Source organism: Neodiprion pinetum, chromosome 2, assembly GCF_021155775.2.
Source record: "Neodiprion pinetum isolate iyNeoPine1 chromosome 2, iyNeoPine1.2, whole genome shotgun sequence".
Classification (NCBI taxonomy): Eukaryota; Metazoa; Arthropoda; class Insecta; order Hymenoptera; family Diprionidae; genus Neodiprion; species Neodiprion pinetum.
In genome coordinates this window covers 41,721,406-41,735,557 of record NC_060233.1, presented here as the reverse complement: position 1 = coordinate 41,735,557, position 14,152 = coordinate 41,721,406, and the positions used below count along the sequence as shown (strand labels likewise).

General features: G+C 41.7%; 4 protein-coding genes across 5 annotated transcripts in view; 2 read left to right on the top strand and 2 right to left on the bottom strand.

The window, feature by feature from the left end:
• Positions 1 to 289: 289 nt before the first annotated feature.
• Positions 290 to 1,713, top strand: LOC124212319 (maltase 1-like). Its single transcript, XM_046612211.2, has 5 exons — positions 290 to 748; positions 832 to 977; positions 1,029 to 1,087; positions 1,210 to 1,555; positions 1,641 to 1,713. Exons 1-5 carry the CDS (start codon positions 290 to 292, stop codon positions 1,711 to 1,713), a joined length of 1,083 nt encoding a protein of 360 aa, XP_046468167.2.
• A 2,693-nt stretch (positions 1,714 to 4,406) lies between these two features.
• Positions 4,407 to 5,832, top strand: Arl2 (ADP ribosylation factor-like 2). The gene is made up of 2 exons (XM_046614695.2): positions 4,407 to 4,599; positions 4,772 to 5,832. Exons 1-2 carry the CDS (start codon positions 4,535 to 4,537, stop codon positions 5,259 to 5,261), a joined length of 555 nt encoding a protein of 184 aa, XP_046470651.1. The 5' UTR covers positions 4,407 to 4,534; the 3' UTR covers positions 5,262 to 5,832.
• LOC124212318 (uncharacterized) lies at positions 5,637 to 9,194 on the bottom strand. Its single transcript, XM_046612210.2, has 6 exons — positions 9,177 to 9,194; positions 8,707 to 8,901; positions 8,126 to 8,551; positions 7,474 to 7,981; positions 6,872 to 7,285; positions 5,637 to 6,769 (listed from the first exon to the last, which is right to left on the bottom strand). The coding sequence occupies exons 1-6, from the start codon at positions 9,192 to 9,194 to the stop codon at positions 6,399 to 6,401; spliced, it is 1,932 nt and encodes a 643-aa protein (XP_046468166.1). The 3' UTR covers positions 5,637 to 6,398.
• Positions 9,195 to 9,825: 631 nt separating this feature from the next.
• The window catches only part of Ser (protein serrate), a 62,871-nt gene continuing 58,544 nt past the window's right edge, over positions 9,826 to 14,152 (bottom strand). For both annotated transcript variants that reach the window (XM_046614660.2, XM_046614661.2), the window contains one exon: positions 9,826 to 14,114. In XM_046614660.2, coding sequence (XP_046470616.1) covers positions 12,406 to 14,114 — 1,709 coding nt within the window. In that variant the 3' untranslated portion in view covers positions 9,826 to 12,405. The remainder of the gene's footprint in view (positions 14,115 to 14,152) is intronic.

Genomic DNA, 14,152 nt, shown 5'->3' with positions numbered 1-14,152 from the left:
CCTCAAAGCAAAACAGGGAATCGAACCATACTACAGTTACTACGTCTGGAACAAAGGAGTTTATTACGGCAACTATCTTAGCTATCCAAATAATTGGTTAGATGATTTTGGCAGTGGCACTGTTTGAGAATAGGTAGACGAATGCGAAGCTTATTATCTTCACCAGTTCGGCGTGTACAAGTCGACCTTAACTGGTGGAACCCTCTTGTCATGGAAGAAATGAAAGTACGACACATGCTTTTTTTTATGGACATTTAACTGTAAGAGACCGCAAAAATTCACCTGAAATATGATCAATTTCCCGGAGGTTCTCACATTCTGGCTTGATCTTGACGTAGACGGCTTTCGTATCGACGCGGTACCTTATTTTATAGAATCCGCTTCTCTGGAGAACGAAACTAGGTCCGACCGTGATGTCGCCTCAACCAATTATTTCTACCTAAACCCCACCGCAACAAAGGATCGACCAGAAAATTATCCTATCGTACAAGAGTGGAAGGACCACATAAACAATTACACAGCCTCAAAGAATAACGACAAGGTTCGGTTCATCTGCACGGAAGGATACTCTGACATTGATTACGTTATGAAATGGTACGACTACGGTGTTGACTTCCCATTCAACCTTTTCTTTGTCAAAGACGGCGATATCGTTGACGACGCTGTTATGGATACAGCGGAGAACGTATACGACATATTCATCAAATGGCTCGACAATATGCCGTCGAATAAAACGGTTAATTGGGTGGTAAGTCACAGTTGCATTTTTTTACTTTTCGTTCCATCAATGTTATATGATCGGCGAGTCTTATGACTCTCATTTGCACGTAGTTAGGGAATCACGACTTCTCTCAAATCGCCACAAGGATCGGACTGTACCGAACGGATGGGCTTCACTTATCCGTACTTTTGATGCCTGGTGTAACCACCTTGTACTTTGGAGATGAGCTCGGTATGACTGATACATATCTCACGTGGTAAGAAACTGTTGAACCTCGAGCTTGCAGTATGACCAATACAACTTACAGTTTGTACTCGCGAGATCCCTGGCGCACTCCTTACCAATGGGATAACACCACTGCTTCCGGTTAGTATCCCCCGTCCTTATTGATCAAAGGTTATAATTTCACTCTCTAAATAGCAAGTCTTTGTGCTCGAGCCTCCTTCAGAATTTCTCTGAGAAATTGTATTTGGACCGACAACTTTCAGGTTTCTCCATAAACTCTACTCCTTTCCTCAAGGTCAATCCGAACTACTCGACAGTAAACCTCGCCACTGAAAAAGAGGCGAATTTCAGCCATTATAAAAATATTCAACAAGCAATCGCTCTGCGCAACACCACCGTATGGCGGGAGGGAACGGTCGACGTCGAACTTATTGAAGATCAGGTGGTAGGTATCGCTAGGCAACTTGATGGTGATGATCCCATAGTTGTGTTGATGAACTGGGAAAATTCCACCGCCACGGTCGACTTGGATAACTACTTCGACAGTCTGCCCGATGAGTTGTCACTCGAAATCGCTGATATCTATTCCGGATTGAGCACGAAAATTGGGTAAGATCTCCGTTTGTTGCTAAGAAGTGTAAGTAACCGAGTTTTTTGGCGAAAGTACGTTCATTATTCACCTTTTAACTTTCAGAGATACGTACAGCAAGTCAAGTATAGAACTTCCCGAGTATGGCACAATGGTCTTGCGCGGTACAAGTTCGTAGTGCTATAGCTGAATAAATCCGTTGCATTCAGGTCGTGCAACGCTTCGGGAACAGACGTACTGAGAACTTTCAGTCCTTTTATCGAGAAAATTGTGCACAACTCATCCCAAACCAGATGCTGAAACACTCGAGATTCATCAACCATCGAAATTCCCATCCGAGTAATAACTGCGATAAGTATTCCAGATTTATTCCAAGTTGCAATTCAGTAACCGCCCAATAAAGACACGTATATGAACTCTTCTTCAAACGTGCATAGCTGTCCAATCGCTAATATTCACGTTAAACTAAGAACATCGCTTCACAGACCGAGCTAGATCAGATATGGGCTTAACACTAATAAAAATACTAATTTCCGAAGTAACAAAGTCACTTCATCTACATGCCAAATTTTTTCGACCCGTAAAATTCTGCACTACCAATTTTTCACAACTCACAATCACCTACTTTACGTAGACCAAAGGATTTATAACTTGGAGGAAACCAAAGTTCTGCGAATTCGAAACGATGGTCAACTAATTTGCAAAACAGTAATCAGTTGCCATTTATTAACTTGCATTATAGAAGTTTATGTGTTACGGACCAATTGTGAAAGTCCTCCGCATGGTGATGTGATCGTGAAAAAAATTAAATTAGTACGTTAAACTTGGCGTGCCTCTTTTAAGGCATTATGCATATCTGAAACAATAATGATAGAATTTTATTTATTCCTAAAGGTGTTTTTCTAAAAACGCTGCCCAAGTACCACCTACCGATTTTTTTTTCTTCATTTTGGACTTCCATGAATGTATGAGCTATTTTTTATTTTTAAGTCAAACTAAATTATCACTTCTATTTGGATAAATATAGGGTCAGTCCCACCTCAGTCTGGCAGCGATATGATTCTTGAGAGACGTGGAAGCTAACGGTCAAGTTTCAATCATGCTTTTATTGTCAAGTAATAGACATGAACTTGGCAGTAGTATGCGATTTAAATATTTTTTCTTAAAGGATGAGAATATTTATGTATCCTGTGTTTCTGTGAAATATTTTTGTATAAGCCGATTATAATAATATGCATACATTTTTCATCAGAGAAGGTATTTTGTGGGTAATGACCACATTTACGTACTTGGTGAAAGGATTTTGCACCAATGGTGCTTTTTGGGGGGATAATAATAGGTATAACACTGCATTATCCATCTGGGTACACACGTCGAGTGATGGTAACATTAGTGCTTGTCGTCTTTACGTACCGATCGCTTACCGACTTGAGTTGCGCGACGCAGAGAGCGCTGCTTGAAACATAAAGTTCAGTGTGAATTTCTCTCGTACATTTTCGGTTACGGAATAACGGAAAGTCCCACTAGGCCAACAGTCTTTATAGATCTTCAGTCAACGGCGTGAACGCGCTATACAAGATAATTCCACAGAGTCCAGTAGAGTAACAGACACTTGATATCGCCATCAGCTCCTTGTTTTGAACCACGAAATGTTCTTGTATATTCTTCTAACATTAGAAGAAATTCTGGGCTAACAATAATTGATTTGCGTTATTTCAAATGGGTCCAGGATCAGACGAAGCATTTTTCTTTCAGGTAAACAGGCACGCGTGCAGACACACAGCATCGACAACGCGAGCGAATAAACCAATCAATTCCTATTTTAGTGCCACCTCCTGTGCTCAGATATTCTCCTGATAGTGGGGGCAGTTTTCAATCAACTTCAGCAGCTGTGCGAGTCTTCTTACAATCCTTCAGACTTGATTTCAGTAAATCACGTTGTCATGTTGCGAAAGGAAACGATCCGATCGGACATCGTCTTATGGTGGTGATCAGACAACCCGTTTAAAATGCTCCAGTCCAAAGGCGAATTTCGATGCTTGTCACTGATCTGATTATTAATCAAACTCATTAATCATCCTCAGCATCTGTAACTACCGTGAGCGTTCGTTTTCAGTTATAGTCAATCATAAGGGACGAAAGATTTAAGTGTAAACGACATAGATAAAAAAAAATTATTGGGGGAGAACTATTCGATTGCTGACTCAAAAATTATGAAAAGGCTTACGTAAAAGGGTAATAAGACTGGATACTGACTGCTTCAGTTCACGGACTGTGAGTCACCACAATATTTTACTGAAGTGTTGGAGTTTTCATCAGCCTTATGAAACTCCGCGTTTCAGAGAAATTGAATGGTAAGTTACCGACAGTTTGAAGAATAGCCACTAAGTGAATATTTGGCAATGCGGCACAGTCACCTGACATTCTGACATTAAATTATTAATTATCGTTTTATATTTAGCGCTTTAGACGTAGATAAAAGTCTAGTGTTACACTCAATAATGTCCTCTTTCACTAGTAAACACTATGAAATTGGTGAGATTACTGACTAGCACTTCACCCACTTAGCGTCCCCAACAGGCCAAAAAAATAATCTAGTACCGGATTTCGTCAATCCAATGCTCTACTAGCTTTGAAACGATGGCTAAGTTCAAGAATTGTAAACTGAGAAAAGGCCGAGCGTGTAATGTGTTCTCAGTCATCAATGGGCATTTCGCGAAAGTAAATATTCTCTACATTATCGACAGTTTTTTGTAATGGGAAGCTGGAGGCAAAGCGGTTGCCGACATGCGCCTACAACTGGAAATTAGTTCCGAAAACCCAGTTCGTCTCGAAAGGCGCTAGTAATCGAAGAAAGCGAAAAACGTGACCCTCGGTTCTCTCATTGTCTGCAAAGCAAACGTCAACCGCGTGACGAAATTTGAATTGTCAGTGTCAGCTGACGTTTGAAATTACCACATTAAATCACAGCTTTATCTCGGAAAAGTAATATCGGTAACATGGGGCTGTTAACAGTTCTCAAAAAGTTAAAGCAGAAGGAAAAGGAAGTTAGAATACTGATGCTGTAGGTATTTTAAAGTTGTCCGACGTAGATCGTTTTTGAGGTTATATGCTTCTGTACTCCATTCCAAATTTCCGTATTAGGAAATAAGACGACTCGAGAAGTTTGCATGAAACTCAATATTCAGGACATCGACATTTATTGCAACGTCTGATACTGAATATCCGTTTTCTAGGGGATTGGACAATGCAGGGAAAACTACGATACTGAAAAGAATAATCGGAGAACCAATAGACACAATTTCTCCCACACTTGGATTCAATATCAAAACACTGGAGCACCGAGGCTACAAACTGAATATATGGGACGTCGGAGGGCAAAAATCCCTCCGTTCTTATTGGCGTAATTATTTTGAATGCACGGATGGTTTGATATGGGTTGTCGACAGCGCCGATAAGAGACGCTTAGAAGACTGCAAGGCTGAGCTGGTGAAACTTCTACAAGAAGAGAGACTGGAAGGTGCCAGTCTGCTGATATTCGCCAACAAACAGGATCTTCCGGGAGCTCTTTCAGCTCCTGAAATTGCCGAAGTGCTCGACTTGTCGTCTATAAAATCCCATCATTGGCAGATCTACAAATGCTCAGCTGTCACGGCCGAAAATTTGCTTGAAGGAATAAACTGGATAATCGATGACATTGCAGCTCGGATATTCTACCTTGATTAATACCACATTATGGTCATAGCATTTAGATATCTGTATTTATTGTGAGCAAATTTTTTCATATATTCTGCTGAAAAATTCACCGGCTGAAACAATTAGTCGAAGAGAACAAGAAAAATCTAACGGAATTGCAAAATTTTTCCGTTTGTACTTTGTAATATTATTACGATACATTAATTGATCTCTGATATGGCTTAATAAGTATATCTATCAAAAATAGATGATATGTTTATAATATTTTTTTTGTTACCAAACATACAGCCATTTCATGCTCGACCTTTTATTACTTTACGATTGCAATCAATTTTGGAGGGCTGTTCGTTTGAACATCACTGTTATAATTATCTGTAAGTACGTTTTTTACAAACTCTCCACAAAACTGTATAAATTAAAGGTACGCAATATACGCAAGATCGATTTTTACGTTTATAGGCTTAGTCTTAGTATGGACTGACTAGGCATAACACTGCTAGCTTTTGTATTATGCTTACACTATTCCAATTGTTCCATGTATTAATTCGATTTAAATAATAATACTTACAATTTTTTACTGCAAAGATTCTTTCTCGTTATCATATATACACACGTGCGTTCACTTTACTTGAATGGAATTGATATTACATCGACGAATTTTCGTTTACCTATAATAGCCAGAACACCGCATTCAAAAGTTGATAAAAGTTGATAAAAGTAAAATTGCAGTATTTCTGGATATTAATTGATATAAATATCTTGCTTCTATTCACTTTTACAGTTGCTATAATCTAGATATAAAGCAGAAAACGGCCGCGGATTGATTTTGGGATCAAAACTTGTTCTACCGAGTAAATCGCCAACATTAACTTATCGATGGGCAACATGACAATGAGATCATCTTAGGCACCACCTAGTGAAATTTATTCAAATCCCTGGTCTCTGATATTCTAACATAAAGTTTGCGACAAAGAAAATATTCCACGAAATACCAAGGATATGATCTCCCTGCACCATGATTCCAACGTCTAGTTTTACCACAACAAATAAACAGTCTCGATTTTTCAATTGTCAATTAGTGCCGAGACTTAGATATTGGCTACAATCAAATATTGTTGGTTATTTTTCATTTTTCTACGAATTAATGCAGATATTAGACCACCATACCTATCTGTCTCCGTATTCTTCTTCATCTTCAAACTCATCGGTCTCTCCTTCCGTGCCAGAATTCGAGACGAGTAATTTCACCGTCTTTGCCGACTTTACCTTAGCCTTTTTAGATGTACTTTTACTCTCCTGAGGTACGTCGTCGACTTGTTCTTCCTGTTTTTTTCTACCTAGCTTTTCCTGCTTCCCCTTCTTTTTTTTAGGCACCGGGGGTGGAGGCGCGGTTGTATCGGGATACTGCTGAAGGTAAAGGGCCTTCATCGCTGCCTGATCTACTTTTTTGTTTGCTCCAGGAAACGCAGTCATGAGCGCATGGATTAGGGTTTCGGATAATTTTATTTTAAAGGCTTTGACCAATTCTTTGAAATTGTCTGTAAATGTAATTTTAGAACAGCATAATCCGGCGTATATTTCGAACAGCAAAGTGGAATAAACTCCATGCGGCTGTATAAATGTCACCAAAGTCACTCTACCTCTGCTGTTAAGTTTGTCTTCCAGCGATAAAATAAAGTGTCCAAAATCCTTCCGCTGTTTCTTCTTCTTCGGTTTCATTCCCTCGAATATTGCACGTTTAAAGAAAATTTTCTTCTCGTCGGGCCCGACAAGCTTGTGATTACTAAATATTCCACCCAATTTTATCCGAAGCCAGGACCGATTGGTTCGAATGTTCTCCAAGTCTGGCAAAACGGTTTTGTTGACCCAGATGTTCTTCAAGTCAACGTGGCGTAGCTGAGTCTTTGGAGATTGCTCCGGAATTAGAGCGTGAATGAGAGCTAATCCTCCGGCTGATTTCAGGGGATTATCCCCTAAGTAAACCTCTTGAAGGCCAACATTTTTCGCCAGTGATTTTGCAACCGTAACTCCAGCCTGCTCGTCAAATCGATTTCCTGCGGAACATTGACAGAAAACGAGAATCAAGTTGCAGACAGAACATGTGATTTTCTCAAGAAACACAGCTTTCACTACATTACTTGTAAAAAGCTGTGCGCCTCGAGTACAATTTCAAGAGAATTATTTTTGACTGATTTTCTAAATATTGATTTATAATTTTCGAGAAGAAATGTACGTGTCTTACCACTCATATCCAAAGACACCAAAGTCTGATTCTGTTGCAAAAAGGTACCCAGAGATGCCACGGCTTCTTTGCCGAGCGCATTCCAGGATAGATTAAGAGAAAGGAGCGTCTGATTCTCGACAAGTCCTTTGAAGAGTCCGTTTGACACTTCCTTTGTGAAGAGACCATTCCACGAGAGATCCAAGTGCAAAAGATGAGTATTGTGAGCCAGCATTGCTTGCAATGTTTGTGCGCATTCCGATCCCAGCTGGTTGTCCGACAGATTCAGCGTATGCAGAAGCTGGTTGATCTCAATGACTGGTGCCAACAAATTGAAACCCTCATCTTTCAATTGGCAGTTACTTAAGTCCAGTTCCAAGAGTGACCAGTTCTCCGTTAGGCCCCGTAACATGCACTTTATGCCTTCGCATCCAATTCTACAGCCACTCAAGTTCACGTGACTTAGTATCTCAGTTTCGAGTAACAGGTTGTTCAAGTGACCGCAAGCTTCTCGCGTCAACCAATTGTCCTGAAACAGCGTGCCAACTTTTTCCCATTATGTGCATGTAGTCGGAACTTGCCGTACATAAACATTTAACAGAAATGACAACATTAATAAAACATGGAAAATTGCAGAGATTATATAATAGCTCAACATAGTTTTGAGGGTTACCTTCAGGTGTAAAGATTGAACGGATGTGTTATTGTACACTGACTGGCAGATGGCTTTTACAGCTCTCGGATCCAGTCCGTAATATCGAAGATTCACTACCTCAGACCTAAGTAGATCATACATACACGCGATGGGTCTCAGATTCAATGACTTCATCATGTCGGCGAACCTTTGAATACCGTCATTCGTGTAGGTCGGAACGGGATCATAGAGGATCCAAAATGCTTGAACGTTACCGGGATCATCGGGAATTGGAAAGACGTTGAAAAGTCTCAGTAGCTTGATATCAGAGTCGCTTATGCCGCTGCTCATCAGACTGGAGGATGATCTCGAGGAGGAATTGGAGCGTAAACTCGCATTCTGAATTTCATCTTCCTGGGTGATAATCGTCTCGACCGAGCTCGTCTGTTGACTTTTCTTCGAACCCTGAACATTCGGAAAAGTTATATTATAGTCTTATCATACTTGTTCATCTTATGAATAATAGTTGAATTGAAAAAACATGCAGCCAAGAGTTTCATAAACGCGTCCATTTTCTTCTCTTTCTTCCTCCTAAGAAATGATTGTTTCCTCTTCTCAACTTGGTCGGTACCAAAATCGGAAACACTATCCTGCGGGGACGTGTCCTCGATATCCTTAGCCACCTCTGCATCCTCATCTTCGTATTCAAATTCGTACTCTTCTACCTGTTCTTCTTCTTCTTCTTCTTCTTCCTCTCCCCATACTTGCCATTCGCATTGATCATACCGCATCAGGTCTTCCAATGCACCGGGAACCTGTTGAAAATTTCAAAAATTTTCGTCCATGAAGAAAATTATTGGTTTATTCTAGTACCGAATAGGATATTAGCTGTTAGCTAGTGCAGAAAATTTCTCGTGTCAAATACTATTTCAAAATCTAGTATCGGAAAATAGTATCGGAGTCAAACTCTAGTATTCTAATATGCTTGTAGTAGCGTGGGAATAATTAAACCGTCCAAGAGTAAACCAAGGTTACAAGATTTCTTTCACCGTGAATCGACGAAAATGAAAATGCTCATCCATCAGCGTACCTGCTGAGGTTCTTCCATGGCATCTCTTCACATTGGGTACTGAATAAAAATTTTGAAATTTACAGGTTAATTGTGACAAAAAAACTTGGAACTGTCAATGTGGATTGAACAGGTGCAGACTGAAGTTACTCGCGATGCTTTCTTCCAAATTTTCTTTCGTGTCCATCCGAAATACTGGAAAGAAATCAACAATAACTTGTCATAGCGTTGATTTTTCTCTGTCAGCGTAAGTGCACTTTTTATAATTCAGTCGATTCTCCGACGGATTTAAGCACGCTCGGTTCCACGACTACTTGATAAAGCTCACGGTTGCGTTAATTGATGACCGAGAGATTGACATTTGGTTGGAAATCTGTCCTAACGTTTATTCCAAGTGACTCACATGTCAAGTATTCGTCAAGTATCAGGCGGGTACTTGTCTATTGTATTGTTATTTTAAAGAGTCCCTTGAATCAGCAGCTTGTACGGTTGCAAAGCTGACACACCAAGAGTGTACTCCACCTTACATGCTTCCGCGTACAAAAGTCCTTAAAATTCCTTACGCCCTGTGAGATCTATCATTAAAAATTATCTTAATTAACAGCCAGAAAAATACAACGCATAGCGAGAGATGGGAATTAATGTAATTTTGTAAATAAACTAACGGGTATTTCACGATTGTACTTTTTATTGAAAATTTTTCTTCATTTTTATTATAGTGGGGTAGAAGGAGCCTATTTACACGCACTCATTCACTCAAAGTTCGAAACTTAAAACTCGGAATTCGAATCACACTCGATGTTTTAATCGACGCTTGGGCTTTTTCTTTTGTCTATCTATTAATCTTGACCAAAGGCATTAAATCTTTCAGCTCCACTCATATAATTGTTTCGTTATTAATATATATTTGTTGCACGGGCATTTTTCGTTTAATAGATGACATGAATAATTCCGGTATTACATTTCTTGATCATGTATCTGTGACCATTCGGTATACGGAAAGAATTATTGCCATTGATCGCAAAATAATAATATCCTTACAATAAAATAAAAATAATAATACAATATAATATCGATCTATCTATTCGTATAATAATAATAATAATAATAATAATAATATAGTTTTCTTTATGAAATAAAAAAATTCTAATATAAAATTTGTTCTTGCGTATATAAGCTTATTCTTAACAACTATCGTATGTATAATATATACATACTGGATGTATATATTGAAGTTTAAAATCTATACTATACGCATATGCACGGACGTATACTAATCAAGTTTTATCAAAAATTACAATCATTGTATCATTTTAATGAAATTAAAAAAAATAAAACCTTCTCTACCACATATTAATATGTAGCGTCTTCATGAGATTCACTGGGGCATTCACTGGGACGCTCGCTGGGAGATTCACTGTCTAATTGAATTGCACTTAAGGTATTTGATACATCGCATACTAGTGTATATACGTGACGTGTGAAACCCTTATACATACTATATTATAATATCCATATAAATCACGATCTATTTTAAGTAATCGCAAAGTCGTAACAAGTGATTGTTTTCCCTATGAGTATCACAATATCTTCTGAAGGAACGTAAGCCTGCGTTTATTAGATAAATTTATGTAACAAGTATTTATATATATATGTCTTTTTTTAAAATCATTTATGTATATATTTATAAAGATATATGTATGTATATACGTGTTTTATATATTTGTGTATAATTGTATGTAATGTCGGCGTGTGTCACAACCTGGAGCTGTCAGATATTCCTGTATAAAATTAAAACAAAAAAAAAGAAACATTCAACTATTCGGAAAGACGATATTTAGTCGAGATAGATATTATATTACGGAGACAGGGGGAGATAGAGAATACAGGCTTAGCGAAATTAATAAGTACGGGCTATGTACATATGTACAACGATAACAATCGTTCATCAGACGTTATAACTATAATTGTTATTGCTATTTACTGTTATATTAATCACTATCAACCGTCAATCGTCATAGATAACATTATTATCATTACTACAACGTATAACTGTTACCACTATAATTGAATTACCGTTACAAATAATAATAATAATAATATTAATATTAGTAATATTGTAATAGTACATATATTATTACTTTATATAGTAAATGTTATTACAAGTGTTATTGCTATTGCCATATGGTTATGATTACTACTGTTACTTTCCCAGGAAATATTTACTGATAATTTTACGAATATTATACTGTGTGTAAATGTTATTAAATTCAATATTGCCAACTGAAGGAATCGAAGCGATTTATGTGCCAAACCAAATCCCCTTATTTCTTTACTGATTATTTTATGCCTTTTCACGTTTTTCTAGTTTGTAAGTCAATTTTTCTATCGTACAAGGCGTTGTAAATGAATTCGTTCTGTTCGAAGATCTGGATTATTGCATATTTGTAAGCTCGTAAAATTGTATCGAGAAATAATTAACTGCAGCAATAAATGGGACGACGGAGGGGAGGGTTAAAAATTTTCGTCAACACATCTATGCACATGTAAACCGAGGTGAAAGAACCGCATAGGGATATAAGATTCACTCTCGTATGTGTGTAAAATGCATAATGTATGAATGCGTAACAGCGTAGGAAAGAAATTTCAATTATGTGGGCGGTGAGCGTTGAACGGAGGAGAAGATTAGGAAAAAAAGAAGAAGGTGACGTATATACTGGCAATTTACGGACCTTCGATGAAACGGGATCTCTCCACCGATCGTAGAATATTTGTAAATACGTAAATATTATTAAATATACAGTCGTAGCACGACGACGCGAGCCCCGCAGTCTGTATCTTTCGGCACTATACCTTTAATACACCCACGCGTCAAACAGCTTGTCTCTCCATAACCATTATTAAGCCTATACCTCCGAAATTAGTTGCTTATTTCCCCATAATATTTGTCACCGATAATGATCGCGGACTAGGTTGACACTTGCCGACGTATTAAACAAACTCTCGCGTTCTCTGAGCACACTAAACTTGCATAATTTATGTCGAATCTCTCGAGTGAAATTTTCCACCCAAAAAGAAATACGGTGTGTGGGGAAGGGGGAGGGAAGGGGGGAGGATGGTTAAGCGAAAAGACAAACGTACTATATTCCACAGAGACGCACGATGCCGGGCGTCATCTCGCGAGAACCGCGTTACATCTCAGAAGTACCTACGAAACCTCCACCCGAGGTGGACCAGACCTCAGGGACCGTTAAACATGGACCGTCAGCACCTGGTGAGGTCCCGCCTGGCTGGTCCCAGGCTGCTGAAGAGGGTAAGAGGGTTCCTGAAGCCGCGGTTTCGTGTACGGCTTGTGGAGTCCTTCCTCGTAGCTGAAGGTCGCCGTGTTGTTCCTCGTCTCGGCGCTGGGGGGTTTGTAGAGGGGCGGCAATCGGTGTCGACCCTCCTCCGAGACCATCTCGAGACTCTCCTCGGTGGGGCCCAAGGCCCCGAGCGAGGCGCCCGACAGGGGCCTTACAACGGAGACGCGCGGCTCAACGGAGTCCTGGTCCTTGAGTGGGTTCGCGTACCTCCTGAGATTCTCCTCGTTCTGAAGATTGTTCGATTTTTCATCAAGGTCGCTCCGGTGCCGGTGAAGCGAAGTCTCGCTGCTCGTCGTCGCCGTGATTCCGGATCTGTGTCGAATCGAACGGATGTACCAGACGCCCCCGAGAGCGGCGAGGAGGAGAATCGTCGCCAGGGCGCCCCCCAGGACAGCAAGGTATCCACCACCCCCAGAGTTCGCGGTGTTCGGCTCGCTGAGCGTGGCTGTTTCGACCTTGACTTCGAGGACGGAAGCCAGGGCGACCTGCCTGCTCACTGGCCTGCTCAAGGCCTCGCCGAGGTCCCTGGCCGCGGCCGATGCTGCCTCGGAGAATATCGTCACCTCGACGGTGTCGTTGTCGCCAGGTTTCAGGTCGCAGAGAAGGACGACGGATTGGGGTCGTCGAGGGTCGGCGAGCAGTCGCCTCAGCCTGCGGCAGAGAAGCTCCACCGAAGTCCCGATCACCAGAGTGTCTCTTCGCAGAAGGATGGTCAGTTTCGAGCAGGTTGGACCGGGGGTCGCTTGGCCTGGCCAGCAGGAGGGGGGCGCCGGAAGGGCTGGGGGGCCGACCCTTCGCCCGCTTTCGACCGGGCGGCACTCGCCCCAAGCCGGGCACGGCGGTGCCAGACAACTTTCGCCGGGCGAGGGTACGCAGACTTCGTGAGCCAGGCACGACGTGCCATTCAGACAGCTTCCAGGCCCGCACCAGACGTTGCTGCACTGATTCTTCCCGTTCGTGCACTCGCAGAGGTTACAATAATCGTCCCAACTGGCGGCGACGCAGCCCGGTCCCCCGGGGGTCCGCGCCTCGCACTGGACGCCGGTTCTCCCGGGGGGACAGACGCAGGAGTAGCTCGCGATACCGTCGATGCACGTCGCCCCGCCGACGCAGGGGTCGCTCGCGCACTCGTTGACGTTTATCCTACAATCGGGGCCGGTGAAACCCGGGGCGCATTCGCACCTGAACCAATTCACGCCGTCGACGCATCGACCCCCGTTCTGGCACGGGAGGGGCTGACAGTTGTCGATGTCCCTCCTGCAGTTCGGACCCTCGAAACCCTCTCTGCAGACGCATCGGTACCCGCCGTCCGCCGTGTTCACGCAGGTCGCCCCGTTCTCGCAGGGGTCGCTGGCGCAGGCTGGCGCCGCTATGTGACAGGCCGCACCCTCCCAGCCCGGGGGACAGTGGCAGGTGAATCCGTCACCCCGGTCTTGACACGTACCGCCGTGTCTGCAGGTCCCGGGCTCGCAGTGACCGCCCCGCAACGCGCACGTCTTGCCCTTCCAGCCGCCGCGACACGTGCACGTGAAGTCGGCGAGACCGTCCATGCAGGTACCGTTGTTTCGACAAGGTGCGGTTGCGCACTCGTCGACATCTGTAAATGTGAAAACCTCGGTCAATCGAAGATAATTA